The sequence below is a fragment of the Strigops habroptila genome, chromosome 16 (genome assembly GCF_004027225.2).
Source record: "Strigops habroptila isolate Jane chromosome 16, bStrHab1.2.pri, whole genome shotgun sequence".
In the NCBI taxonomy this organism is placed as follows: domain Eukaryota; kingdom Metazoa; phylum Chordata; class Aves; order Psittaciformes; family Psittacidae; genus Strigops; species Strigops habroptila.
The window spans coordinates 2,431,115-2,458,710 of NC_044292.2; the positions used below are offsets into that span (position 1 = coordinate 2,431,115).

At 56.2% G+C, this 27,596-nt stretch overlaps 4 protein-coding genes across 12 annotated transcripts; 1 reads left to right on the forward strand and 3 right to left on the reverse strand.

Annotated features, from left to right (window-relative positions):
• Nucleotides 1-937: 937 nt before the first annotated feature.
• Nucleotides 938-4,736, reverse strand: LOC115617521 (claudin-16-like). Its single transcript, XM_030508136.1, has 6 exons — nt 4,690-4,736; nt 3,231-3,352; nt 2,764-2,866; nt 1,978-2,142; nt 1,665-1,856; nt 938-1,132 (listed from the first exon to the last, which is right to left on the reverse strand). Exons 2-6 carry the CDS (start codon nt 3,342-3,344, stop codon nt 1,041-1,043), a joined length of 666 nt encoding a protein of 221 aa, XP_030363996.1. The 5' UTR covers nt 3,345-3,352; nt 4,690-4,736; the 3' UTR covers nt 938-1,040.
• Nucleotides 4,737-7,537: 2,801 nt separating this feature from the next.
• CLDN19 (claudin 19) lies at nt 7,538-11,863 on the reverse strand. 8 transcript variants are annotated; one of them, XR_003994617.1, is made up of 6 exons: nt 11,539-11,863; nt 10,328-10,492; nt 10,027-10,114; nt 9,426-9,608; nt 8,393-8,505; nt 7,538-7,922 (listed from the first exon to the last, which is right to left on the reverse strand). XR_003994617.1 is itself a non-coding variant. In XM_030508124.1 (5 exons), exons 1-5 carry the CDS (start codon nt 11,759-11,761, stop codon nt 8,484-8,486), a joined length of 645 nt encoding a protein of 214 aa, XP_030363984.1. In that variant the 3' UTR covers nt 7,538-8,483. The 8 variants fall into 8 exon arrangements, 3 of the variants coding, with proteins under 3 accessions (XP_030363984.1, XP_030363983.1, XP_030363985.1); XR_004390001.1 differs by having other exon boundaries at nt 9,462-9,608; nt 11,539-11,761; XR_003994616.1 differs by having other exon boundaries at nt 8,393-8,586; nt 9,462-9,608; nt 11,539-11,761.
• A 1,639-nt stretch (nt 11,864-13,502) lies between these two features.
• P3H1 (prolyl 3-hydroxylase 1) lies at nt 13,503-21,161 on the reverse strand. Of its 2 annotated transcripts, XM_030508093.1 has the most exons (15): nt 20,676-21,161; nt 20,075-20,227; nt 19,701-19,890; nt 19,147-19,278; nt 17,336-17,475; nt 16,580-16,669; nt 16,414-16,466; nt 15,950-16,071; nt 15,686-15,813; nt 15,497-15,592; nt 15,227-15,377; nt 14,633-14,750; nt 14,377-14,452; nt 14,057-14,197; nt 13,503-13,967 (listed from the first exon to the last, which is right to left on the reverse strand). In XM_030508093.1, exons 1-15 carry the CDS (start codon nt 21,144-21,146, stop codon nt 13,845-13,847), a joined length of 2,184 nt encoding a protein of 727 aa, XP_030363953.1. In that variant the 5' UTR covers nt 21,147-21,161; the 3' UTR covers nt 13,503-13,844. The 2 variants fall into 2 exon arrangements, with proteins under 2 accessions (XP_030363953.1, XP_030363952.1); XM_030508092.1 differs by lacking the exon at nt 20,075-20,227 and having other exon boundaries at nt 20,676-21,154.
• A 94-nt stretch (nt 21,162-21,255) lies between these two features.
• On the forward strand, nt 21,256-26,752 carry C16H1orf50 (chromosome 16 C1orf50 homolog). The gene is made up of 4 exons (XM_030508131.1): nt 21,256-21,432; nt 22,303-22,389; nt 23,469-23,600; nt 24,299-26,752. The coding sequence occupies exons 1-4, from the start codon at nt 21,286-21,288 to the stop codon at nt 24,479-24,481; spliced, it is 549 nt and encodes a 182-aa protein (XP_030363991.1). The 5' UTR covers nt 21,256-21,285; the 3' UTR covers nt 24,482-26,752.
• The last annotated feature ends 844 nt before the right edge of the window (nt 26,753-27,596 follow it).

The following is a 27,596-nucleotide window of genomic DNA, read 5'->3' on the forward strand; positions in this document are numbered from 1 at the left end:
TTCCATTAAATTCCTCCAAAGCATGGGCTGAGCTTTGGAGGGACGTCAGGAGCTCCTTTGCCCTCTGTGTCCCAACAGCTTCCCCAGGGGACCTGAGGGCATCTTTCCTTAAAGCAACACTTTCCTGGGGTTTATTTTCATGAAACTTGACTGGAAGTGGGGAAATAACAGCAGCCCTGAGAAGGACTTGGGGCTGTTGGTCAATAAGAAGCTCCCCATGACCCGGCTTCAGTGTGTGCTTGAGCCCAGAACCCCCCCGTGTGCTGGGCTGCACCCCCAGAGCGTGAGCAGCAGCTCAGGGAGGGGATCCTGCCCCTCTGCTGCGCTCTGGGGAGACCCCCCCTGCAGTCCTGATCCAGCTCTGGGGCAACAGCACCAGAGGGACGTGGAGCTGCTGGAGCGAGGCCAGAGGAGGCCCTGGAGCTGCTGCGAGGGCTGGAGCAGCTCTGCTCTGGAGCCAGGCTGAGAGAGCTGGGCTGGGGCAGCCTGGAGAAGAGAAGGCTCCTGAAGGGGACACCTTAGAGCAGCTCCAGGGCCTAAAGGGGCTCCAGGAAACCTGGAGAGGGGCTTTGGACAAGGGCCTGTAGGGACAGGCCAAGGGGAATGGCTTTAACCTGCCAGAGGGGAGATTGAGATGAGCTCTGAGGCAGAAGCTCTTCCCTGTGAGGGTGCTGAGGCGCTGGCACAGGGTGCCCAGAGAAGCTGTGGCTGCCCCATCCCTGGCAGTGTTCAAGGCCAGGTTGGACACAGGGGCTTGGAGCAACCTGCTCTAGTGGAAGGTGTCCCTGCCCGTGGCAGGGGGTTGGAACTGGGTGAACTTTAATGTCCCTTCAACCCAAACCAGTCTGGGATTCTATGAAAAACAACCTCCTCTGTGGGTGACTTCAGCCGCTGATGCTACAGCTCGCACAGATCCTGCAGTCGCAGCCTTAGCCCAGTTGCAGACGTGCCCCACTATAGAAGATGATGCTTTAATGTGGTCAGGCTGGAGAGGGAGAGTGTCCCACAGCGGGGCCGGATGCGGGAGGTGCTGCTGCCCATCACACGTGGGAGTCCATGGCGTACATCTTGCTGGTGGCTGTTCGGACCCGGGGCTGGGGAGGCCTCTGGGGTTGCTGGTGGCTGCTGGGATCTGCTGGGAGAGAGGTGGGGTTGTGGCATGGTCAGCAGTAGCAGGGGTCCGGGTGTGCTGCAGTGTGGGGACATGGCAAGAGAACCTTCACCCAGTGGGACCAGGCGTGAGGACTGGAGATAACATCTAGTGAGGCATCGCCTGCCCCATGTCCGTGATGGTGGTGCCAGGTTTCCACTGGCACATCCATGTGGCCACCAGTGCAGGTTTTGGCTGGGCACAGTGATACAGCTCCAGCACAGACACCGCTTTGGGTAGACACCAACACACCTTCACCAGGACCTCGAGGTCCCACAGATGTGGAAGGAGCATTTCTGCACCTCCTCTGTGCCCTTAGGGGGCTCATGGGGCCCTCACTCAGCGCAGTCCTGCCTGGCATAACCCAGCCAGGGCACACAAGCTGGATCAAAGGGATTCCCCTTGATTTGGCTGGACCCTGGGAGAAGTTCCTGCACCCCTTGAGCTGGTCCTTCACCCCATGTGCATCCCTGCAGGACAGAAGGCTACTGGAGGTGGGATGGGGCAGACTGACCTGTGTAGGCGCGGAGGCAGCAGGTCAGAAGCACAGATGCCACAAGGCAGCCGGTCGAGCCGGCCATCCCCAGCCAGCACGACCACCCGAAGTCATAGTGGACTCCCAGGAATATGTTGTATGACACCAGCATGGCCCTCTCCACATAGACATCCACCGCGTACCACACGGAACCCACGAGACCCAGGATGCCTAGGAGGAATGGGGCTGGTTAAGAACCACACAAACCCCTTCATGCTCCCCAAGACCCCTCTGAGGGGGTGCCCCTGTGGGACACGAGGTCCATCTGCCCCTGAGCACTCCAGCCACGCACTCCCAACACCAAGGATGACGCCGGCCCCGTAGCACATCTTCAGTTTGACACGAGGATCTTCCTTGAGGAACTTGATGCAGTCGAGCCCAAGGAGCAGCATGGCCAAAGCCAGGCCAGCCAGGAGGTCCGCTGTGATCAGCAGGGTCCGTGTCACCACGATCTTCACTGGGCAAGGAAGGGAAAAAACACGGAAAGGAGACTGAGGAATGGTCAGAGGAGCTGGTGTCCCCGCTCCAGATTGCTGCCTGTGTCCCTGCTAGAGTCACCCGGCTCTGCAGTGGCCATGTCCATACGAGATATCTACAGTGGGACTCACCAACCCCATGCCTGCCATTGCCACAGGCAAGGAGCTCACCAGGCTCATCAGCAACCCTGCAACAGGACTTAGGAAGCCCGTTATTAGACCAGCTCAAGACTCCAAACAACTTAAGGTGCACTAATCCCCACCCGGGACATGGCCACATACTCGAGACCTTCTTGCACAGGCATGGACAGGAGATGCTGCTGTCCAGACTGTCTGGTTTTAACTCCAAGTTGGTGTTTTAAAGAGCAAATGTCAACACAGCAATGAAAAGTAGGAGAGGTGGCATGGGCCACACCATAGCTGTGTGCAATGGGACTTCTCCCTGCAAAGCCATGCTGATGGAGCAGGGGGCCAGAGATGCCCTGGTCCTGCATCACCAACTGGTGAAGGTCAGCCCTTTGCAATGAGGATCGTTTGAAAAGGAAAGAGGGAAAACTCTTAGCTGTGAACTTAAAGAAATGCCTCCAGGCCATGCCGCTTACCTGGATGGTCAGCCAGAATGGAGTCATACTGGTCACAGGTCCTGACCCCGTCCTGCATGTTGGTGACACACTCCCTCCAGAGCCCCCGGCATTTGTGACTCACCTGGAAGCAGGAGAAAGTCACTCAAGCAGAAAGCACCACAAAGCACCACAAAGCACCACAAAGCACCGCAGGTCCCTGGGGTACCCCAGCCCAGCAAGGCAGATCTTCAGGCTCCCACCACAACTGGACATATCCCGGTGACTCTCTACTCATACCCTGCTCTCTGTCTCCTCCTGCTCCAGCACTTCTCTGTCTTTCTAACCCTCTAATCGAAAGCAGTGGATTTGTCCCACCCTGTGCCTGCTTTCCAAGCCTGTGGAGACATGGGGCAAACCCCATGGGGTGTCAAGGCACCCACCTTGCTCCCAGCTGCTACCCTTAGTGTGGTTGCTCTGCTAACCTTGAACATGGTTGCTGTGCTCACCTCCAAGCTGTCATCAGCGTTCACCATCCAGCAGTCAGTGCATGTGGCCAGGAGCAGGAAGAGGGTTGAGAGAAGAGCAAGACCGAATGCCATCATCTGCAGGGCTGCGCTCATGGGGTTACCTGCAAGAGCACATGGACATCCACCACTGCTGCTCTGGCCACCTTCCAGGTACCTGGTCCAGCAAGAGCAAAGTGCGACCTAGGCCAGGGTGTCCTCTGGATCCTTAGGAGTCATCTGGGCCCCATCACTGGTCCTCAGTGCTGCCAAAATGCTCTAATACCCTTAGATGAGGTTGGGCCACCATGTTTACATGAGGACAAGGCCTTCACGGATACATTAACTTTGCACTGGAGACATATCCACACTGGGTTGCTCTCTAGATATCCTCTCTTCACAAAAGATCATCTGAAGTTGCCAACCATTAGTACTTGCCCTTTGGGAATCAAATGCTGCTGGAAGCCGTTGTCCAGCAACTACTGTTGTCAAAACCTGTGGTCTGAGCACGTGTCTCCTGATATCCTGAGGTTTCCTTGATGCCTTCATCCCTGCAGCCATGTCATTTGGTGGGCAGATCTCCTGCCTTTTCTTTCTTGCCTTTTTTTCTCTCCAAGAAAGGCAGTGAAGTGTTGAAACATCCAGGTCGGAGCACAAGTGCCCCATGGAGGTGTCCTAATCTCAAGTGGTAACCCCAAAGGAAGCATCTCCCATGACAGAGGAGGATGAGGGCTGCTTGGGCTTGATGTGCATGCCTTTAATGCTGCCAAGGCTTCCCAAAGACCAGAAGGGATGGGACTGTCTGTTTTCCATCCTCGCCAGAGATGGAGGGACTTTGCAGAGAGGGGAGCTATGCCCAAGGTATGGAGCAGAGGACATCGTGTCTCCAAGCCTGGACATGAACCCCACTTTGCTGTGTTTTGCAGCCCAAGATGTTAAGTATTGTAGCTCCTGAAGTTGCACCCTTGGGGCGGAGGGGTCCCATGAGTGGGTTAGTGAATGAGCCTGGATGGTCCCTGAGGTGATGGGTTCATTGTCATAGGGTGAGGAAAGAGGAAAAAGGGAAAGGAAGGGAAGGGGAAAGGGAAGGGAAGGGAAAGGGGAAGGGAAGGAGAAAGGGAAAGGGAAAGGGAAAGAGAAGGGAAGGGAAAGGGAGAGAAGGGAAGGGAAGGGAAGGGAAGAAAAGGAAAGGAAAGGAAAGGAAAGGAAAGGAAAGGAAAGGAAAGGAAAGGAAAGGAAAGGAAAGGAAAGGAAAGGAAGGGAAAAAGGAAAGGAAAAAGGAAAAAGGAAAGGAAAAAGGAAAAAGGAAAGGAAAAAGGAAAAAGGAAAGGAAAAAGGAAAAAGGAAAGGAAAGGAAAGGGGAAGGAAAGAAGGAAAGAGAGAAAAAGAGAGAGAAGGAAGGAGAGACAGAAAGAGCATTAAAGAGAGTTCGCACTAAAAAGGGGCTCAGGGGGAGCATTACCTTCACCACAGGCTCATCCTTGCTGCGGTGGGATCGATGGCAAGAGCTCCTCGTTGCTGATGACTGGGGCTGGGGATGTGGGGTTGTGTCTTGAAGGCTTTCCAGTGCTGATGGGATTCGATCCTGACCCACCTGATGGAGCGGGGCAATGCAACCCCTGCCTGAGCTGGCGCTGGGCTATTTAAGGTGTTTCCAAGGCTGTGAGCTCCGTGGCATCCCTGCGGATACAACAGTGATAGGTTGGAAATGGAACCTCCCCAAAAACACCACGTGGGGAAAACTGTGGGAACCTGCTGGGAGCATGGAGGACTCTGTGTCCTGGGCGAATATCCCCAGTTCTTTAATGAGACCTTTTAATTACTGCCTGGGGGTGAGTGGCCCAAGATGTGTTGGGACCCCAGGACTGTGCAGGAGAGTCAGAGGTGGCTGGAGACAGAACCCAGAATCAAGGAGGATGAGTAAAACTCTGTGACCAGGAAAGTAGACAGTAATTTAGACCCTTTCCCCCCACCCCGTTATGTGGAAAACCACTGCAGTGGTTCTGGTTCCTGTCTGGTCAGCTCCCGAGGAGGTGTTTGTGACCTTGGAAAGCTGCATCCCAGCAGCCTGGCTCTTGGAGCTGCCCCAAAAGCTTCAGCTTTGTTCCCTGATCCCACACTATGTGGAAAAGAAGTCTCTTTTCCTCTCACTTTGTTGCACCCTCTGAGCATCCCTGGGCTCAGCCATGCCTTGTGGCTCTCAGGCATCGCTACACCCTCATCTCCTGGAGCCATGGAAAACACACATACCCATGTTCCCATTTCGTGGGTTATATTGAAAAGATGCACTTGGGTTTTCAGGTTTGGGCTGTTTTCCCTCTGGCTAATCCTCTGCAGCACTGGACTGTGGGGCTTTGGCAGCGCACTGGGGTCTTGGCAAACCCTTGAGCTCCAACCCTGTGGAGCCTCCCAAGTGCTTGATGTGTGCGATTCTGGGTTATCCTGTTTTCCGGGGATTTTGGCACACGTCAGGTCCAACACTTCAGCACGTAGCAATGAATTAGTGCTGAGAACATCCAGGAAGGTTTGTGCACCTTCATTTGCCAACATTTACATCTCAAGAACTTACCGTACTTGGACATCCGTGACGTTACCCCGAGCAACAGGAAACTGCAGCTGTGTGTCCCTATGGAATTGACACCTATGGAATAGGTTTGTTCTTACTGTCTGCTCATCTCAACAGTCAGTTTATTACATCTCAAACTAATCTGACCTGTCCATTCTCAGTTGAAACATTTTGGTTTGGGGAGGTTGAAACGATGCAGGGAGATGGGCAGCTCTACCAGCATTTGAATAATTAAGATCATTTTCCTGGTTAATGAAGGTGAAAATCAGATCTTGTGTCCCACAGGTTTTTAAACCCATGTGTTAAAATATTGGTGGTGACGGAAGACCTGAATCTGTGTGTTTTAGCACAAAAAATTAAGGAATAAAGATGTTTTCCTTGATGGGACCATCTCATGGAGGTGGAAAGGACTCTGCAGATGCCATTGGGGCAGGTCAGGGAATAAAAATGAATAAAAAGAAATAAAACTTAATAAAACCACCATCGAATTAAACCAATTGTGGCTCCAAGGCATGAGAAAGGCCCCTCTGCGTGTGGGCTGGATGCAGGGCGCCCACCAAGGGCAGTGCAGCCGTAGAGACATCATCATGCTCAATACAACAGGAACTGAAATGGATTTATACATGATTTTAATATATGTATTTATTTGTTAAGAAAACAGGTGGTTTTCCTTTTTCCCTACACTATTATTTACGTAGAATTTCAGTTGTGGTTGTGGTGGTGGTTGTGGTGACATTTGCTACGATTTTGTCTTTGGGAGGGGGTGTTTTCCCTCATTTCTGCCTGTTTAAGAACGAGTGTTCACAGCGGTTTGGATGCAAGCAAGAGGGATGAGCAGACACCTAAATATTGTTCATCGCACTGGTTTTGTTAAACAGAAGTGTACTGGGGGGTGGAAAACTCTCGTCGTCTGATGCGATGCGGAGGGAGGCAGAGCCCACGTACCGCAGCGAGCCCAGCGGCCTGTTCCCATAGTTTATCCCGCTTTGCCCTGTGCAAACACACGAGGGATTGTCTCGAGGACAGTGGGGGCCTTTATACCCCCGAACACATTATCACAGCTCAGCTATTCCCCCTCCCTCCCTGCTTTTATGTGCTTCCAGCCTGAGCGTCCATACCCAGCGAGCCCTTGGGTGACCCATGAGGATGTCACGGGAGGCACCAACCACCCCAAATTCCTGCTTTTTGAGGTGGGATGGGATGTATCTGTGGACCAGGTGCTGCAGGCAGGATGAGGATGCTGAGACAAGACAGAAGCTGTGCAGAAACCTGATTGGGAAGTGTTGTCCCCCAATGAAAACCAGGCACAGCATCATGTAGCAGGGTCTTGCCCCTCCATCGGGAAAGAAAAAGTCAGCTCAAATTAGCAAAATGCCCAATTAGGCACAAGCCAGCTCTGAATCTATGGAAAATGGGAGAAAATAAGGGAGAACCCAGCTCTGAGGGTCTATAAGAGGAGGATGCTGGTGGATTTCAGCCTTGGGAAGAGCCACGCAGAGAGACCAAGTGCAAGGTGCTGAGATTCCCATGGGCTTAGCCTTAAATTCAGCAATTTTTAAGGCCAGATCCCCTCCTTCAAGAGCAAAAGACTCAAAAGTATTTAACCAGCACCTGCCCGGAGGGAAACCAACGTTCAGCCCTGCCTGGTCCATGCTGCAGAAGTTGCTTCCACCCAGCGAAGTCACTTGTGAGAGACTGGCCCAGATTTGGAAAGGGAAAGAACAAAGAGACGGTTTGAGAACGATGCCCATGATTGGAAATATTTTAATACCAGAGTCACCAGTTTTAGTACAAACAATCAGCAAAAAAATGCATTTAAAAACCCCGACCAGTCCCATTCCCACGGCCATGCATCCCATAGAAAAGTTAACGGGATTTTGGATTAAAAGAATAAAACCATTCTTCTAAATCACGCTGTGCTCTTGATATAAAAACGCCTTTTTGATAGATTTTTGGGGGTTTCAAAGCACGAGGTTTTGTTTTCAATCCTCACTGCAGTAGCTTTGGGGGTGTATTTTTGGAGGGGAACCCCATAAGTTGGGTTCAGCCAACCAAGCACCTGATGGGTGAAGACAGACTATAAGCACTGCTCTCCCCTGATGGGTGAAGAAGGCATTTTTACAGGGGGTCTGCGATTTAAAAGAGAAAGAGGGTGGTTAGTCCCAAGTGAGAGAGAGAAATCAACCCACCCACGGGTGAAAATAGCATCACTTCCCCTCAAGCATGGACCTGGACCCCAAGAAGTGCATGGGCATAAAATAGAGGGAAATAAAATAAAACACAGTAAAATGGAATAAAATAAAGTAAAATGGAATAAAATAGAACAAAAACCACCCCCAAAAGAGAATAGAATACAGCAATACAAACAAAAAATTAGAATAAAATGGAATAAAATAGAGCAAACCAAAATCAAATAGAGTCAAATAAAACCCAACAAATCAGCTACTTCAGCTAATTGGGATTAAAAAATAAAGTAATAATTAAAAAATATATAATCAGGCTCTTTGGATCCCTTCCACTGTTTTCCCTGCAGGTTAGCTGGCACACCGCATGCAATACACAGAGGGATGGAGGCACAGGGGAATGTAGGGGGATTTACGGATGGAATTGGAGCCGCGGCGCTTGCAGAGCAGTTAGTAGCGGTCAGACGAGGTACAAGGAGGCAATTGGCACGTCGGCATTTGGAGACTTCACCGCCCGCTCCAGGGGATCCTGCCGGGGAAGAGGGATTTGGACACAGCGGGGAGGCATCAAAATCCAGGCTCTGTCCATCTGCCACCCGAAACAGCCGCGCTGGGCACCGGAACGAGAAACAAACCACTGCTTTGTGTTCAAAGCACCCTTTTTGCCTGCTTTAATTTGCCCAACGCCATTTCTTCTTCTACTTAACAAGGCCACATACTTGTGCCTGGTGAGCAATAAGCCCAGGACAGGTTTTAGCTGGCAGAGCTCAGCTGGAGCACCAGCAACCGGGCTCCAGTCAAGAATTAATAATAATTACAAGAAATGCTGGTTTTGGGTAGCAATGAGGCAGGGCAACCCTTTGCACCTCAAAAGCATCCCTCTGTTGGGGCATGGGATGCTCAAGCCCCAGATTGGGCTGATCTGGTGGACGTGGACAGCAGCTTCATCCTGGGAAAACCAAGCTCCAGCTTCACTCCCTGCTTGCTCCCAAAAATGGGATGCAGGGGAAGCATGGGGGGGTCATGGCATCACCCCCACAGCACTGGCATTGCCACATCGCTGCTGCATCCATGCGACAGACGGACATGGTCCAGTCACTCACAGCCCGGCCCCCCCGGGGTGCTGGGGGTGACAGCCCTCGGGGGGAGCCTGTGCCCTGTTTTAGGGGATGGTGCTGCAAATGATTGGAGAGAAGTGGCTGCCAGGGATGGCCACCCCATCCCTGGCAGTGTTCAAGGCCAGGTTGGACACAGGGGCTTGGAGCAACCTGCTCTAGTGGAAGGTGTCCCTGCCCATGGCAGGGGGTTGGAACTATATGAGCTTTAAGGTCCCTTCAACCCAAACCAGGCTGGGATTCTATGAAACGTGCTGAAACCTGGAAGATGATGAGGAGAACGGTCTCCTGGAGCATCCAGGGACCAGGCAGGGCGGGAGCACCAGGGTCTCACTTGGCTTTGGAAGGGAGGGTGAGGGGTCAGACGTACTCCCGGGCTGTGGAAGGCTGTGATTGCCGGTAGCAGTGCTGTCCTCGCCGCTCCTTGGGGGGGCAGGAGCAGCACAGGAGGGAGCCCCCCAGCATGGTGAGGCCAGTGGCCCCCCAGCCGATGAACAGAGCTGAGCCGAACTCATACCTGCGGCGAGAGAGAGGGGAGAGTGTGGCAGAGCTGCAGCTGATGGGCACAAGGATGCTCAAAGCCCTGACGAGGCTATGGGTGATGTCAAGGCAGATGTTGGGTCATCTTCCCTCTGGCCATCCCCATCCTTTCACCTTGGATGGATCCAGCTACTAGGTTTCCCCATGCTTTAGTCTTCCCTTGGGCTGAAACTCCATGTAAGTACTCTCCCTCTGTCCCAGCACAAACTCGGTGGTGGTACCAACCAAAGCTTTAGCACTGGGGACATCTCCTGCACCACGGCAGCTGTGGGGTGGCATAAGTCCCACCCCATGTGGCACATCTGCCTATGACCAGATGGCACAGGAAAATCCCATGGGAAGTGCAGGGACAAGATGGGATTCAGATAAGGAGCATCCTTGAGCTGGGCTCTCACCTGGCGTTGATGGGGACGCTGCTCTCTCTGAAGAACTCATAGGTCACCCGTGTTGCGTACAAGGACACGGCAGCCAACGTGCACAGACCTGGACATAGGATCATGGAATGGTTTGGGTCAGAAGGGACCTTTTAAAAGTCTCCTAGTCCAAGCCTCCTGCAGTGATCAGGGACAACTTCATCACTGAACATCAGCAACACCAGCCCATCACCAAACCTCTCCCCTTCCTTCATCAAACAGCTTCTAAAAGGCATTTGAGGTGTTCTGCATCAGAGAGGTGCCAAGGCTGGAGCTGCCTTACCAGAGAGGATGAAGAGGACACCTCCAGCAACAGCGATGCGGCTCTTGGTTATGGGATCCTCTTCACCAACCTTTGTGCATTTCATGCCCACCACGCTCACAATGATGCCGAAGAAGCCCAAGAGGAGAGAAATCACCATGAGAGCCCGGGAGGTCTGGATGTGAACTGCAAGGGGCGGGAAGAAAAGCCCTCACCGGTGTGTGCTTTCGGCCACAGCCGGTCTCCAAAGCAAGGTCACCTCGTCCCACGCTGGGGATGTACCTGTCCTTAACCCCATCCTCGCTGCGTGGCTCCCGTGTCACCCCTTCCTCGCAGGGCTGGTGGGGACACCTCAGCTCAGGGCACCTCTCCCAGTGCCGTCCCCGACCTTCCTCCTGCCACACTCATCCTCGCCAGAGCCACCCTGCCCACAGCACCACCACAGCCCCCGAGTGCCACAGGGGTGATGCACAGCCCTGGGGGTTGTGGTGTCCCCACGGGGCACTGTTGGTCCCCAAACGTGATGCCCACCCTGGAGCTCAAACCCACAGAGGCTGCGGGAATCTCAGATACACAAAGGGGCTCAAACCCATGGGGACAAGAGGGCTCAGACCCATGGAGTAGTGGAGGGGAGCCTGGACCCACATTGTGGCTCAGATTAGTGGGGAGATCAAACCCATAAAGAGGCTCAAACCCATACTGGGGGTGGTCAACATTATAGAGGTGTGTTCAAACCCAAAGGGGGGTTCAGGCCCATAAGGGGGGGGTGTGTGTGCCAAACTCATAGAGCGGTTCAGACCCAAACTGGGGAGGGGTGTTAAGCCCAAAGAGGGGCTCAAACCCATGGAAGGGCAGGGGTTCACATTCCTAGAGGGGCTCAGACCCATGTTGAGGGGGGAGGACTTAAACCCATACAGGGGCTCAAACCAACATGGGGGGGAGAAGTTAAACTCACGTGGGGGTGTTCAAACCCAAAGAGGGGTTTAGACCTATATGGGGGGGGAGTGTGTCAAACTCATTGAGGAGCTCAAACCCATACTGGGGGTGGGGAGTTAAACCCATATAGGGTTTAACTATATTGGGGATGGTCGAACTCACAGCAGGGGGTTCAAATCCAAAGAGGGGTTCAGACCTATATGGGGAGGGGGTGTCAAACCCATACAGGGGCTCAGCCCTGCAAGGGCTCAAGGGCAGCTCATCCCCGCGGGACCCCGGCCACCCCCCGTACGCACCGTCGAGGGAGAGCAGCGAGTCGTGCAGGCGGCACTGGACCTGCCCGGTGCTCTGCGCGGCGCAGCTCATCCACAGCCCCTCGTGTAGCCCCACGGCCGTGATGATGGCGTCCCCGGCGTACGAGCTCTGCCTCCACTGCGGCAGCACCGCGGCCGCCAGCGCCGACACCCACCCGCCCAGCGCCAGCAGGTACCCGGCCAGCTCCCGCGCCCCGCCGCCCATCGCCGCCGCGTCCCGCCCGACCCGCCGCGCTCCGGCACCGGCGCCGCGGGCACGCCCCGGACACCGGCCGCGCCCCGTCGAGATGGACGGGGCGGGCGGGGGGGGACTGATAAAGGGGAGGAGGAGGAGGCTGGGGGGAGGACATGGAGGGGGCTGGAGGGCGGAATTGGGTCCTGAAGCGAACATTTGGGGCTTAGGGAGGGGGTGATTGGGGGTTTGAGGGGGGTGTTTGGGTCCTGGGGGGGAGATTTGGGGCTTGAGGAGGTGATGGGGGCTGGGGGGGGAGGGAATTTGTGTCCTGAGGGGGATTTGGGGGGGGGAGGGGCAGGATTTGGGTACCAGGAGAGGAGACCGGGGGCCTGGTGGGGGGAGATTTGGGTCCCAGGGATAGGATTTGTGTCCTGGGGGAGGATTTGGAGCCAGGTGGGGGGAAATTTGAGTTCTGGGAGGGGGGATTTGGGTCCTGGGGGACATTTGAGGACATGGGAGGGGGGGATATTTGAGGCTTGGGGGGGATTTGAGTACCAGGAGGGAAGACTGGGGTCCTGGGGGGGAGGATTTAGGGCCTGGGGAGGGAAGATTTGGTGACACAGGGTGTTGGTGATTTGGAGCTTGAGGTGATTTGGGTATGGGGGAGGAAGATGAGATCTGGGAGAGAAATGGATCCTGGGGAGGAGAATTGGGGGGAAGAAGTGAGACTGTAGAGGGAGATTTGGGTTGAGGTTATGGAGATTTGGGACCTGGGGGAAAAATTGGGTCTTTGGGGGAGAGTCTTGGGGCATGGAGGGTATTTGGGTTTCAGGGCGGAGATTTAGGTCTTGAGGGAGATGGGAACCCCCCAAACCGCAGCGGAGATGGGAGAATGGGGGTCACCCAGGGAGGCCCCACCCCACCCATGACCCCCTGCACCCTGCCCTGGGCCGTGATCCCCCCTTCCAACGCTGGGGGTGGGTGGCTCCAGGAATTTGGCTTGGGAGCAGGGAATGGGGTCATGTCCCCCCCATTGCCAGGCCTGACCCTCGCCTCTCCACAGGGGGAATCCGGGAACGCCACCGCGGCACCAACAACAGCGGCCATTGATGAGGGGGACATGGGGCGTGTGTGGGGGGACACACACATGTCACCACCCCGGTGACACCAAGCCGGTGGCAGCCCCAGGACCTGGCAATCATTAACCACAGCAGCCTCATCAGCAGTCAGCTCACGCACCCGCCTGGCTGGGGTCGGGCACCGGGATGGTGGGCAATGAGCACCGGGACCATCCATCCATCCCAGAGAAACCCTCAGACCCCTCTCTCCCACCTCGACACCCACCAGGACCTGCCCTGCACCCTCTCCAAGTATTATGGGGGTGCCGGGCTGCGGGGCGTGGGGCAGGATGCATTTGCTCACATTCCCAGGATGGTTATGGTAATGGCTGGGGCAGAACAATTCCAGGCCCTGTTCCGGGGTGTCCCGGTGCTCAATGTCCTTCTTGTTCAAGGACGGTTCCCTCCTCCCTGCAATCGTGGGTCCCTTCCCACACAGCAGGAGCAGGGTCCAGGGGATGCCAAAAATTCCCTGGTGTCCATGGGACATGCTCAGCCCCCAAAACGTCCCCTTTGTCCCCCCCCAAACACACCTTCCCAGGGTTGCAGGGCTGCAAAACCCTTAGGAAAGTGTTTGCAAGGAGGGATGGATGCAGCCCCATACCAGAGAGCAGCCATGGGTGCAGGGTGGGAGCACAGCAGCAAGCACCAGCTTAGAAAACCCACCTTTATTCACCCACTTTCTGTAGAAGGCACTTAAATAGCTGCAGGCGGAGCCGAGCGGAAAGGCACGTGTCTGCTACTGAGCACCGGCTTCCCATCCCATAAAGAGCATCCCTCCCTCATCCCCATGTTACCCCCACAGTGTCCGTGCTGCCCCAAGCTCAGCTCTGCAGGGGGATGCTGGATGCCCAGGGATGGTGTTGAGCATCCCTCAGCTCCCCATCCCACAGGGGTTGGGGGCAGAGAGGGTTCTGGGGTCTGGCAGCCCCACAGCTGAGCAGCTGTTGCTGGTGTCACTGGTCCCCATGGGACATTTTTGTCCCAGTGGGACGTCACAGCTCATCCTTCCCCACCACAACAGCAGCCGGTGATTCCTTCTCCGGCTCCGGCAGCAAATCCCCCTCTTCTTCTGTGCTGAAAAGCATCTTCACGAGGTCATCTGCCTGCACGCGCTCCTGTGGGGCAGCCCCGCAGGGATAAGCATGGCCAAAGCATGGCCATTGTCCCCCCAAACCCACCTGGAGCGGGGAGGGAGGGAGCTTACCCGCTCGCTGTGCCGGGGGTCCAGGGTAAACCAGAGCGCGATGGCGCAGCGCTGGCCCTTGGTCACGGCTTTCACCCCATGGGGGTTCTCCGAGCCAGAGGAGAAACCCACGGCACGACCACACTGCGGCTGAACCTCCGCCTGCCACCATGGGAGACCCCATTGGGATGCACCCAGTGGGCAAGGGGGGAATTTGGTTCCCCCGACCCAAGTTCATCCCTTGTGGTGGCAGAGGGGATGGTGGGTTGAAGGGACAGGGCCAGCAGGCAGGAGCTGGGTTTGGTGCTGCACATGGATCCCCAAGGAGCTGGGCTACTTACGGTCTCGGTCTTGGCATCCAGCTCGGTGAAGTAGAAAGCTCCTCCTTCAAAGTCCCCATTGAGGTAGAGGATGGCACTAAAGGAAGCAGGAGGTGACAACCATCACCACAGCTCCAGCAAGCAGGTGAGACTGGAGCTCCCCCAAGACCTCAGCAAGAGGCAGAAGCAGGAGAGGTTGGGTTGTCCTCCCATCCTGCTCCTCCCAACCCAGTGCCAGCAAGCCATGGTGCCCTCAGGTGGTAGACACCACCAATACCTGTAATCCCGGAAGGTGTAGGCTGGAGGTTCCTTCACACACACCAGGGCCTCTGCATTGAGGATGCAGTTGTCTACGTGCACCTCATGACTGTTGTCACTCCGGCCTTCTTGCTTCTCTAGGGTGGAACAAGACCTGGCACATCAGGAACCCTTTGTCCCTGCAGGACCAGGATCTGTCCCCAAGCATCACGTGCTTGAAGGTGACAAGAAAGTCACCTGCAGCCCAGAGCTCTTCTATTTGCTGGAGAGTGGACCATGAGAGGCCATTTGGGTGGCACAAGCCTCTGTTGACTTGTCCTGTGACATCTCCATGGTCCTCTCCCAGCACCTGATCCCAGATGCTGAAATCCTGTATGGCATGAAGCCACATGCCCTGTTGGAGGCAACCAACAGAGCTCCTCATCTTCCCAACCCAGGCTTAGGGACAAGCTCCCCATACCCTCCTTTTGGAACAAGGAGCAGCTTAGGGAGCAGCAAGGAGGTCTCCAAGGAAATGTCCAAGACCAGACCACCCCAGGTGTGGAGAGGACCCAGACAGGAGGCTAAAGGAGACTTGTTCCTCCTCGGGTTGTGCTCCTCAGGGAATGCTCACCATCGATGGCCGTGCGGCACACGAGGTGGGAGTAAGAGAAGTGGAGCGGGACCTCCAGGCGGAAGTAGGACTCCATCATGTGCCGCACCTTCTCCGTCACGTTGTAGTAGAGGTAGGCGCTCTGCAGGGGCACTTTGCCCTCCTGGCCCAGCTGTGGGGACGGAGGGGACATGGGCTGAGGCCAGGCGGGTTGGGCAAGCACAACCCTCCAAACCCCTTCTCCCTTCTCTCCAAAGCCCGTTCCTCCTCCCTCCTTGCATCCACCCGAACCTTGAGGGCCTTGAGTACAGTCACACCATAGAAGGTCTCACTGGGGGTGTGAGGAGATGTCTTCCCACGGTAGCCATCCCCGGCTGAGGCTGCTGCCTGCAAAACCCAATTGGTGTTACCAGTCTGGCTTTTGAGCTGCAGGATGGGACCTGCAGCATCTCCTGCGGCTCCTCCCGTCCCCATGCTCACATTGGTGAGTCTCTGCAGCTCCCGGCATTCCTCAGCAGAAAGGACTCCATCCACCACCACACGCTGGGAACCGTTCAGGGCCTTGGAGTTCATGGTGACACTGGCTCCTTCGTACACCAAGGGGCCACCTGTGGAACAGGAACAGACACAGGGATGGGTGCCACCAACCCTGGGGTACAGCGCTGGGTCCTGCTACCACCCATGTGGAGGGATGGGAGCTGACATGGAGGTCCCCATCCCACCTCCCCTCCCCGCCCTCTGCACCTTCCCGGATGAATTTGCTCATGTCAGCAGACTCCTTGGCCTTCTCCTCCACCAGTGTCTCAATCTCCTTCATGAGGTTGCCAATCTCCTCCGAGATGCGCGCTGCTGTCTCCCGTTCCACCCTGCGCACACAGCAACAATCAGCTCCCCCGTCCCACTGTCCCCGCATTGGGGGGCACCAGGACAAGGGGGGGCACCAGGACAAGTTGTCTCCAGGTGACAAAGCCCAAGTCTCAGGGCATCCCTCACCCCAAGCTTCTTGGGATGACCCATCCATGCCCATCAACCCAAGGGCTGATGGGTAGCAAAGTTCTGTCCTCCAGCAGCCTGTTCCAGCCCAACACCAAAACCCTCCCCAGCAGCAGCTCCATGGGCTTTGGCTCAAACCCCATGTGGGAAGAGGGGAATGTCCCATTGGTCCCTGCCTTGGGTAGGCTTGGCCATCAGCTTGGGAGAGCACTCACTTTTGCTTCTCTCGCAGCCTTTTTGGTATCACGTCTTCTGGTGTCCATGTGTCCTACAGCCAGAACAACATCACCATCAGGAGCTGGGTGAGGATCTGGCTGGGATGCAGAGCCTTTATCCCCTTTCCATCTGCCACTGTATCCTGCTTGGTCCAGCACCACTCACCGGGTCCACGAAGGGGATGCCGAAGACGTCGTAACTGAAGAAGAGCAGCTCCTTCTCCATGAGGCTCCGCTGGCGGTATGCCTGGATCTCCTGTGGGAGGGGCAGAGGCACGGGTGAGGGCACAGCACGGGGGCTCCGGAAAGACCCCGAGCAAGGGCAGGATGGTGCAGGGTTTACATCATTCCTGCAGTCCTTGCTCCAGACCCTGGCTTCCCGGTCCCTCTGGCAGATGGGAAGCAAGTGGCCTTCCCCATCCTGCATGAGCTTCCCTGTCCCATGTGGATGAGCCCTGGGAGAGGATGGGGGAGACAGAGGCACATGCGTGTCCTTCTTGCAAGAAGCTCTTTAGAAGCAGTTTCCTCTCCTGCTCCAGTTGATGTGGGGCAGAGACCTCCATCCCTGCCTACCACCTTCCAGGCAGCACCTGAGCATCCAGATCCAGCTATTTTGAAGCCAAATCCTCTCCTCTTTAAGCAATTTCACTTGAGTTGTAGAAGTGGTGGGCTCTGATCTTCTGAAAGGTCTCTCCCACAAGAGCTGGTCCACTGTGCAAGCCACCAAGTCTTCACTTGGCCAAATATATTTCAGCAGTGATGTTCTTCGTATCTCAGCTATTTTCCAGCTTGTTGGGTCTTGAGTCCCTCTGTCCCTCTCCACCTTGCCAGGTGGACCAGAGCAGACACCAAAACCACTGCAAAGGTCCCCAAGAAGGGGAGAAGACATCCCTGCGATGGCTCATCACAGCTGCTTGCTCACCTCTCGGGGTTGGATGGGTCCTGCCAGGTTCTCCCCCAGGACCGCAGTGTAATAGGCCAAATTCTGGTTCATCACCTCATCGTTTGGGAAGAAGAGCAAATAGGTTTTGGCACATTCAATGGCTTTTTCATAATTCCCATCTGCAAAGAGAAACAGGGATGTCAATCATAGAATCCCAGCCTGGTTTGGATTGGAAGGGACCTTAAAGCTCATATAGTTCCAACCCCCTGCCACAGGCAGGGACACCTTCCACTAGCCCAAGTTGCTCCAAGCCCCTGTGTCCAACCTGGCACATCAAGAGCATGGGAGACAGAGCAAACAAGGATATTAAGAAGAAACAATAAAGTCCTTTTTGTTGTCCAAAGGGTCTCCCAAGTAGGACGGGTACCCCATAGCAAAGACAGCTGCTGCCACAGAGGCAACATTACAACTCCAAGGAGCTCTCCTGCCTCCAAAATCACCTCAACAGAAACCAGGGTCACAGCTTGGCTAAGTTTCTTACTTGGAAAACATCTCAAAGCCTATTTCCAGGCAGCAAAACTGCACCATTCCCAGGCTAACCTGCAATTTTCAACCACTTAAGCACCCCAACCCACTCTGATGAACAGGATTCCAGCCTGTCAATCTTCTTGGATTTCATGTGGGTTTTCCACTCTTTTTGGAGAAATTTGCACAGAAACAGTTTAGATTTTTCTAAGGAGGTAATAGAAAAGAAAAATCAAATTGGGTGTATTTGGGTTATAAGTAACTGTTCTGGAAGGGGAGGTGCCTCTGTGGTTTGGAGCAAGAGGTGGATAGATGGCAGGAGGAAAAAAACATGCTTCTCCAGGCTGTTATTTCACTTGGAAAGTGAAGCTGCCAGGGAATTGAGCATCTAAAGCAACGTGGAGGGTTACTGCAGCCAGGCACAGCCAGATCCAGACCTCCTGCAGAACACTGCAGGCTGCAGGAGCGTGCCTGTGAGAACCTCATGAAGTTCAACAGGTCAAGCGGAAAGTCCTCCACCAGTATCAGTAAAGACTGGGGAATGAAGGGGTTTAGAGCAGCCCTGAGGAGAACGGCTTGGAGATACTGAGGGGCGAAAAATTGGCCTGACCCGGCAATGTGCACTCATGGTCCAGAAATCCAAGAGTATTCTGGGCTGCATTAAAAGAAGAGTGAGCAGCAGCTCAGGGAGGGGATCCTGCCCCTCTGCTGTGCTCTGAGGAGACCCCCCCTGCAGTCCTGATCCAGCTCTGGGGCAACAGCACAAGAGGGACGTGGAGCTGCTGGAGCGAGGCCAGAGGAGGCCCCGGAGCTGCTGCGAGGGCTGGAGCAGCTCTGCTCTGGAGCCAGGCTGAGAGAGCTGGGCTGGGGCAGCCTGGAGAAGAGAAGGCTCCTGAAGGGGACACCTTAGAGCAGCTCCAGGGCCTAAAGGGGCTCCAGGAAACCTGGAGAGGGGCTTTGGACAAGGGCCTGTAGGGACAGGCCAAGGGGAATGGCTTGAACCTGCCAGAGGGGAGATTGAGATGAGCTCTGAGGCAGAAACTCTTCCCTGTGAGGGTGCTGAGGCGCTGGCACAGGGTGCCCAGAGAAGCTGTGGCTGCCCCATCCCTGGCAGTGTTCAAGGCCAGGTTGGACACAGGGGCTTGGAGCAACCTGCTCTAGTGGAAGGTGTCCCTGCACCTTGGATTGGACTAGATAATCCTTGAAGGTCCCTTCCCAACCCAACCCATTCTACGAATCTATGAGTTCTACCTATGAAGCACAGCCCAAGCAAAGCAGTGTCCAGCACCAACGGCCAAGGGAGGATGGGGCAATGAGCTGCTTACTGTTGTAGTAGGCAAACTGCAAGTAGTTGAAGTGTGAGGGCAGGAAATCCTCCAAAGGCTTCTCCCGGCCGGGCTGCGAGGCCAGCTCCGTAACGCAGCCCTGCTTGCAGCTCAGCACCTGCATGTAGTGATCTGGTGGAGAAAACCCTGTGTCACCACTTGTGGTCGCCCAAGGGCTGGTGGACAGGACCTCGAGGGGTCTCCACTCCCACCTCCTGCTTGCAGTGGTGGGAACTCTCAAGCGTGGTGGTTGCCCACCTTTACCATCCTCAGCTTCCCACCCTTGCATCCTGGTGGCTCTTTGCTAGCCCTTCTTCTGTTTTTCCATATCCCTCTGGACTTTGGGGGATTCCTGGGCATCACTCCCAGTGCTGAGTGTGGGCAAACACCTCCTACCACTTACTGGCCACACTCCTCCTAGTGAAACCTAGGATGGGGTTTGCCCTCTCTGGGAACCCACCACCCCCCAGGTCCTTGGGGACCTCTTTGGGGACTACCAGCCCCCAGGATTGTCCCCAGCTCTCGGAATGGGACACAGCCCATTCAGCTCCTACCTGTGATGGCCTGGAAAAGGTCCGCGTTGTACTCCAGGTAGTTGTAGCCCTCGTAGTCGTACGGTCCTTCACAGAGTGCGCGGCACTCGGTGTCTGCCACAAAATACTCCTCCAGTGCCTTCTCCAGGTGCAGGATGGCAGCGGCCGGTTGCTCCTCTGTGTAAAACCGGACACCGAGACGAAACTCGCTCTGAAGAGGGATAAGAAAGGATGAGGGGAGGCTCAACACCCCCCTCTGTCACTGTGACAGAGCTCCTGGAGTGCCTCGTCCCCATGGCACAGACCTCACAGCACCATGAGCTTGACAAGCCGATGGGCATGGTGTGACCTGCCCAAGCCCAGCAGTGGATGGGTGTTTTGAGGGGGGGTCTCACCAAGTGGGGTTTAGCCTCCAGGTCGGTGAAGTCATCCTCTTGGACACCCGCCATGGCCTGGTAGTACTCCAGGTTCTGCCTCATCTCCTGGTGCCCGGGGTTGGCCATGAAGAAGGTGTGAGCCGCTGCTGCCGCCTGCGCCGGCCGGTTCATCTGCGCGGGATGGGGCCGGGGTTGAGACACCCCGCGGAGTGCGGAGGGGACCCCGGTGCCGGGGCATGGGGCGGCGCGGGGGTCCCGCAGCGGGACGAGGGCAGTGACGGGGGCGGGGGGGGCGGCCCCGGCGAGCTCCGACGTGGCACTATGGGGGGGGCGGGACAGGGGCGGGCAGGGCCCGGGGCCGCCGTCTGACACCCCCCGCCCCGGCGGGGCGGACAGCGGGACCCCTGCCGGCTCCCGGGACATCCCCCGGGTGATCGCCCCAGCCCGGTTCCGTCCATCCCATCCCAGCCTCTCGCCCCGGCTCCGTGATCCCTCCGGGCATCCCGCCCATCCCGTAGTAGGCGTAATAGATACCCCCGCACCGGGACACCCCTCTCCTTTCCCGGTCGGTCCCGCTGCCCCCGGAGGACCCCCCTGCCCAACACCGCCGGTCCCGTACCTTGAAATAGGCGACCTGGAGATAGTTGTAGGGGCTGCGCTTGCTGAACTCGCGGTCCAGCTCGTCGCCCAGCCGGTAGCGGGAGGGCTCGGCGGGCCCGCAGCCCCGCAGGCAGGCGGCACGGCGCAGCAGCCCCCGGAAGAAGAGCAAGTCGCGGAGCACCGGTTCGGGCTGCGGGTCGGCCCCCTCCGCCACACCGGCCGTGGCGTTGGCGCAGAGCAGGCGGCACCGCACCAACCGGGCGCGCACGGCAGCCCGGGCCCGCAGCGCCCGCTCCATCTGCAGCACCACGGCGGGCCAGTCCCCGCGGGAGTACGCCTCAGCACCGGCGGCGAAGAGAGCGTCCGGGGGCTGGGCCGGCAACGGGACCTCGGCCGGCCCCAGCCCCGGTGCCAGCCCCGGTGCCGGCCCCGACGGCGTGGCCGCCAGCACCAGCGGCAGCACCAGCAACAGCACCACCGGCAGCGCCATGGCCGAGCCCCAGGGCCGCGCCCGCGGACGCCCCACCCCGAACCGGGCACCGGCCCCCCGCCCGCCCAGCAATCAGCACCGCCCCTCGGCGGAAGCTCCGCCCCTCTATGCGGAAGCGGCGGGGCTCGGCGGGCCGGTGATGGCGGCGGAGGGCGGCGCGGAGCCCAGCGGTGGCGCGGGGCTGGCCCCGGTCCCGTCCCTTTCCCTCGTGGAGGGCAGCACCGGCCGCGCCGCCCGCGTCGGGGACCCCGGGGACCTGGTGGCCCTGGCCCGGCAGGTGCAGCAGGTGAGGGCCGGGCCTCGGCGGCAGAACCGGAGCCGCGCGGGTACGCGGTGTCCCGCTGCCCTCCTGCCACCTACCGTAGCTGGCGGGTGCCCCGGTGCCTCCCAGCGCGTCCCGCTGCTCCCGGTGTCGCCCGCGGCCTCCCACCGTACCCCCTGTGCCCTCCCGGTGCCTTTCCGTCTGTCCCCCGCACCTCAGTGCTTCCCGCTGTGTCTCGCTGTCCCCCCGGTGACTCCCGGGGCACCCCCCTGAGCTCCCCGTCCATCCCAGTATGCCCAACTGCCTCCTAGTGTGTCCCACTGCCTTGAGCGCACCCCAGTGTGTCCAGGTGGGTCTTGTGTCTTTCCCAGTCCATCCCAGCACCTCCCTGTTCTCCCTTCAGGGACTCCCAGTCGGTCCCAGTGCCTGTCAGGCCACCCAAGTTCTTCCTAATACATCCTGCTGCCCTTCCCAGTCCATCCCAGTGCCTCCCAGTATGTTCTGCTACCCCCTCAGTGCCTCCTAGTACATCCTATTGCCTTCCAGTAACACCTCCCAGCCCATTATGTCCCCCAGCGCTTGTCAGTCCACCTAAACGCTTCCCTGCAAGCCCTACTGTCTCCTCCCAGTGCATCCCATTACCTCTTGCTCCATCCCATTGACTCCAAATAATGTCCTAGTGCTTCCTTCCGCTGCTTCCCAGCATGTCCAGGCATTCCCAGTGCCTGGTCCTTGCTCCCCGGTTGTCACCCCACTGCCTGGGGGTGTCTCGACTGCCCCACAGCTGCACATGGGGCAGCTCCTATACCACCCACAGCCCCGATAAAGCCTCAAGTGAGGCCCTGGCTGGGGCAGTTCTTCCCTGTCCTGACTGATCCTCGTTCTTCTTCCCAGGCAGACGACTTCATCCGTGCTAATGCCTGCAATAAACTGACCGTCATCGCCGAGCAGATCCGGCACTTGCAGGAGCAGGCTCGGAAGGTGAGGAGGCAGCTGCCAGCAGGCTTGTGTCTCCTGCTTGCGAGGGGAGGGAGATGAGTGTCTGAACTGCCAGACATTGAGAAGAGCTCTGGCCTGGATGTGAATCGTGGCCAGGAGCCAAGTAGAGCAGATTCAGTGGGAAAATAAGGAGGGTTTATTGTGTGGTATCAGCTGGGGATGGGGAGGGTTGTTTCTGGTGTTTTCCCCAAGTCCTGTGCATATCCTGTGTGTAAGGTGGAAGAGTGATGGCTCCTCACTAGTCAAAAGCAGCTGAGGTGTCAGGGAGGACAGAGATGACTCAGTTTGGGGACAGGTGACTCCTGTCCCCATAGTGTGTGCTCCTGGGAGGGCTCGGTGCAGTGGGGTGACAATGGGGCTCTGGCTGGTTCTGAGCCCCTGGGATGGATGAGCTGTTACCTGATGATGGGTTTGGCTTTCCAGTTCATCCCATCTCATTTACTGGAGCAGCTGGCCTCAGCAGCAAGGCCAGCAGGGCTCAGCTGTGCTCTTCAATTCACGCTTCCCCCTCAGGGGTGAAATCTCGGAACCTGAGTGGGAAGGGATCTGCCAGTCACTGCGACTGGCCCTCTGCCATCAAGGCCACTGTGTCACACAATCGTTAACTGGTGGGGCCAGAGCTGTGGAGCAGTCAGCTGGTGGAGCTGGGGTGATGAATCCCTCTTTGTTTGCTGTCCCTTCCCTTGGGGACCATAGCAGGGAAGCTCCCAGGGTACGGCAGCTGTGTATGGAGACAAGGAATGAGTCCAGCATGTGATGGGGTCAGGCACAGAGGTGAACCTGGGGCTGTGGTGAAGAGGTCTGTGATGCGTGAAGGTGCGTCCACCTTTGTGGAGGGCTGCAGGAGCTCTGGGGTCCAGGTGACAGGGGAAACTTGGAGAAAACTTTATCTCTTTAGGAAGCATCTCCTTCCTGGGGCAAGTCAAGATCTGCTGCATGAAGCCAGATGTGAGGCCTCATGAGCAGCATGTCAAGTGCTGCGTGTCAGGCTCTGGCAGAGAAGCAGTAGCGTGTTGTCATTTTATTTCAGTTGTGGAGATGTTATATTTGGGTTTTTTTAGGTCTTGGATGAAGCTAACAGAGATGCTGATCTGCACCACGTGGCCTGCAACCTTGTGAAGAAGCCAGGAAACATTTACTACATGTACAGGCGGGAGAGTGGCCAGCGGTACTTCTCCATCCTGTCTCCTAAGGTGGGTGCTTACAGCCCCAGAGGAAGCAGGGAGGGGAAAACCCCATGTTTCTGGTGTTTGGGTACTCCTGGACCTCAGACAAGAGCACCAACCTGATGGGGGCATTTGCTGGTCCCTGCTCAGCTGGTGTTTGTCCTTGGTCTGAGTTACTCTGCTGGTCTCAAAGCCAGATCTCTTGGTGGATGGTGGGCAAGAAAACCTTGGTGCATGGACCTGAGGTGCATGGACCTGAGTTCTGCCTTTTGGCCCCTGTGGTTCTTTCTTTAGAAGAACTGCAAACGTGCCCTAGGAATTCCCTGACCACTGTGGCTGCCTGGTATGGTCTCCTCAGGTGCTTCAGCCCAGGGACTGAGTTTGCAGCTTGGTAGAGTGCCCCTGGAGGTATCCTCCTTCCAGGCCACCCATTTTCTTACATGCAGGGCGAAGGCTTCAGAGGGAAGCACCAAGCATGTAGAGGAGCTCGGCGCAGGGCAGGGAGATCTTGTATTCCCAGGCCTCCCTGTGCCAGCAGCACTGTAGCTTGACCTGGTCTTAGTCCTCGGGTCTGTTGAACCTATTTTGAGATTAGAAATGAGGTTAGAAAATGGGGTGATCATGTAGCTGGGACTGCTTCAGAGGTAATAGGGTTATCCAGCACGGGCAGAGGGACAGCACAAGGGAAGCTGAGCAGTGATGTGAATCTCTCCTTTCTCCTCCAGGAGTGGGGGACCAGTCCCCACGAATTTCTCGGTGCCTATAAGCTCCAGCACGATATGTCCTGGACTCCGTTGGAGGACTTGGAGAGACGAGATGCTGAAATAAACATCCTGGAGAAGCTGCTGAGCCGTCAGGCAGCGCTGCCCCCGTGCACAGAGCCCAACTTCCAGGGCCTGACCAAGTGACACAGGGGCCACACAGGACCCCCGGAGCAGAGTCCCTGCATGAGGACACACGGTGCCTGTGTGCTGCCAAAGGCAGGGCAAGGAAAGAGACCAAGGAACAAAGATGCTGATGCTGCCAGTACTTGCTCTGTGCTTTAAAGAGCCTCATTCTGCATTCAGCCTTGCTGGATTTTCTAGTAATTGAGTAATTTATTTCTTTGATTATGCCAAGCTGTAGCGAGAGGTGGATAAGATCAGGTGGAGTGAATTCCAAGAGGGCTTGGGGCAAAAAGCAAAAGTGCTTGGAGCAGATGTGATAATGCTCTGAATTATGTCCTGCCTGTCCAGCTCTGATTCTTGTAGCAGGATGAGTTCAGGGCTGGATTTTCTTCCTTGTTAAAATGCATGTGTATAGGAAGCTCTGTGTCCTGAGAAGAGCCATCAAAACCTTGCACAAAGGGTCTGTTGTGACTGTTGGTCTCTGTTCCAGCTGGTCCGAACCCCTGAGTCCGGAACATGGAGTGACCTGGAGCCCTCTTCTCTGGGCAGAGTGTCCTCCAAAGTGCCACAAAGGCTCCAGGTGCTATTCAGAAGGTGGCAGACCTCACACATTCCTCTTGGATTTGAGTGGGGGAGCTGCCAGGGGGAGACAGAAATGTGCAGGGACACTCAATGCCTCGGTGCCAGAGCAGTGAAGCAAATAAATCAAATCTTGATCTCAAGCGTACCTCTTGAGATGGGCCATGTGTCCCGTCTGCATGGCAAGCATCCCTTTGGCTTTACCAGGGAGACTTGGTGGCATGTGGAGCTGGTAGGACATCTCTTATGAGGAACGGCTGAGGGACCTGAGGGGCTTTAGTCTGGAGAAGAGAAGGCTCAGGGAGACCTTATCGCTCTCTGCAACTGCCTGACAGGAGGATAGAGCCGGGAGGGGGCTGGTCTCTGCTCCCAAGGAACAAGGGATGGGACAAGAGGAAACGGCCTCAAGCTGCACCAGGGGAGGTTTAGATGGAGATGAGGAACAATTCCTTCCCCAAAGAGTGCTCAGGCGTTGGAACAGGCTGCCCAGGGCAGTGCTGGAGTCACCGTCCCTGCAAGTGTTCACACCCCGTGTAGATGAGGCCCTCAGTGCCATGGGTTAGTGGTGGGGGAACAGTTGGACTTGATCATCTTAAAGGTCTTTTCCAATCTGGTTGATTCTATGATTCTATGGTCTCCAGCCTCTTTTTCCACCAAAACTGGGTAGAGGCAGAGATCAGAGCTGCTGAGGAGGTGTCCTCCCTCTGCTCAGCCACACAGGGCTCCTCCAGGAGCTGCTCTGCAGGGAGCGAAGGTGGGAATGTGCTGATGGAGATGTCCAGGTTGGATCCCAGCATGTAACATCAGTTCTGGTTGGTTCCTCCCATGACTTGTTTGCCTCCTCGAGATGACAAGGTGATATTATGTGCTGCTCAAGGCATTGCATGTGCACACTGGCCTTAACCTCCTTCTCTGCTGGAGATGTGTGAGGGTTGGGGACTGCTTGTGGAAGGAATTACGACTCCACCTGCGTTTGTGGTTGGGCTCTCCTGCCTTCCAGGGTGGTAGTGGAAGAACAGTGTCCTTTGTTCCCCATGGCATTGCTCTCAAAATAATCTCTTCAACGCCTCTTAAATGTCCTTGTTCCCTTTCTAGCATTGATTTGTTTGTCTCATGGAAGGTCCCCAGAGCATCCTGTTCCTCCTGGTCCTTGCCTGCTGCTGGGAAGGGTTCGGGTGTCCCACCAGAGTCCTGCAGAGTTCTCTCACATCACCCTCAACTCACACCTTTCCATTTCGATGTCTGCTTTGGGTTTGGTGCTGCAGTCACTACCAAGGGGAGGGAGGACCTCTCTGCACCTGTGGTACACCCTGAGAGATGCTGGAGGCTGCTGGAAGCACCAATTCCCTGTGGGAAGAGCCATTCCCTGCAAGGATCGCAGAGGGATGGGAAGTTTGAGGCAGCTCCCCGGCAGCCCAGGAGTGGTTTTGTCCTGGATTTTCTTCTCTCAGCTCTGCTCAGCCCCATTCCAGTGAAGTTGGTCCTGAGTCAATGAGGGACATTTCAATCACCTTTTCCCAGCGCCCTCCCTCATTTGGAGCACAAGGGCAGATTGAAAGCAATGTCTGATTATTATTATTATTAGGCCAGGGTATAATTAATTCCTTATCGAGTCACAAGTGTCTAATTTGATGGTTCTTTCCCTGCTTGTTTCATCGCCCCAGGTTTTATTTTACTGCATGTCATTAAATGTGAACTTGGAAGAGAGAAAGTTAATTACAGCATGGGCTTTGCCATGGTGCTAATTACAGCGACATCAGAGACCTTCACATGTGCTCATTTATGCTCCTCTGGGAAGAGGGGATCCCTGCCCCAGTTTTACCTGTTTCCCATCATTAAAATCCACGTGCAAAGGGATCGGGGTGATGTTCAGAGACCTCCACAGCTTGTGATTTCATGTGCTGGGCTGTGGTGGGTTTCACATCTCAAACAAACCCCCCTGACCCTCTGTACCTCACAACCCGCCTGTGTCCTGCAGTTCCTCTGGGCACTGGCAAGGCTTTTGCTTGGGTTTGGCACAGAAAAGCAAACCCACCGTGGCCATAGCTTTGTATGAGAATACACAGGAGGTATCAAGAGGCCAGATGTGGAGGTGCTGGCCTCATCCTCATCCCTGTGTTCGGTGCTCTTTGTGCTGCAGGGAGCAGGGATGCGGCTGCCGAATGGTCCCACTGTGGTGCAGGGAGGTGATGCTGGAGGGGGGGAACCATCTCCCCAAGCAGCTCGCACAGCGTTGCCATCTCAGCTGGTTTTGGATCTAATTAAACCCAAAGAGCTGAGGCAGTGTTGGAAATACTGGAAGGTGCCTCTGCAGAGCTGAGCATCCCGTCCTCTGGAAAGCAGGCGAGGATGGAGCCGGAGGGCAGAGGTTGTCTGCAGAGAAGGTCTGAGCCATGTCGTGCTCCTACATGGTTTTCAAGCCTTTCATTTCATAGAGTGTGTGCCCTGTGCTTTGCTTAGAGGAGCCACCACATAAGTAAGGAGTGAACATGGCAGAAACAGAGGATGCCGCTGGTTCCAGCTGCAGAACGCAATGCGTTTCCTAGATGAATAGGTG

Bases quoted from the DNA above. Each gene is read 5' to 3' on its own strand.
- P3H1 (XM_030508093.1), bottom strand. From the start codon at position 21,146: ATGGCGCTGCCGGTGGTGCTGTTGCTGGTGCTGCCGCTGGTGCTGGCG. The intron at 16,072-16,413 runs GTGAGTGCTCTC...CTGTGTGCGCAG, and splicing joins AGGCTGCGAGAGAAGCAAAA to GGTGGAACGGGAGACAGCAG. The intron at 14,198-14,376 runs GTAAGTAGCCCA...CCATGGTGGCAG, and splicing joins TGGATGCCAAGACCGAGACC to GCGGAGGTTCAGCCGCAGTG.
- LOC115617521 (XM_030508136.1), bottom strand. From the start codon at position 3,344: ATGAGCGCAGCCCTGCAGATGATGGCATTCGGTCTTGCTCTTCTCTCA. The intron at 2,867-3,230 runs GTGAGCACAGCA...TCCTGCTTCCAG, and splicing joins ACGCTGATGACAGCTTGGAG to GTGAGTCACAAATGCCGGGG. The intron at 1,857-1,977 runs GTGCGTGGCTGG...CATTCCTCCTAG, and splicing joins CGTCATCCTTGGTGTTGGGA to GCATCCTGGGTCTCGTGGGT.
- CLDN19 (XM_030508123.1), bottom strand. From the start codon at position 11,761: ATGGGCGGCGGGGCGCGGGAGCTGGCCGGGTACCTGCTGGCGCTGGGC. The intron at 10,493-11,538 runs GTGCGTACGGGG...CGCCCCTTGCAG, and splicing joins CTCGCTGCTCTCCCTCGACG to TTCACATCCAGACCTCCCGG. The intron at 10,115-10,327 runs GTAAGGCAGCTC...TCCTATGTCCAG, and splicing joins TGTCCTCTTCATCCTCTCTG to GTCTGTGCACGTTGGCTGCC.
- C16H1orf50 (XM_030508131.1), top strand. From the start codon at position 21,286: ATGGCGGCGGAGGGCGGCGCGGAGCCCAGCGGTGGCGCGGGGCTGGCC. The intron at 21,433-22,302 runs GTGAGGGCCGGG...TCTTCTTCCCAG, and splicing joins TGGCCCGGCAGGTGCAGCAG to GCAGACGACTTCATCCGTGC. The intron at 23,601-24,298 runs GTGGGTGCTTAC...TTTCTCCTCCAG, and splicing joins TCTCCATCCTGTCTCCTAAG to GAGTGGGGGACCAGTCCCCA.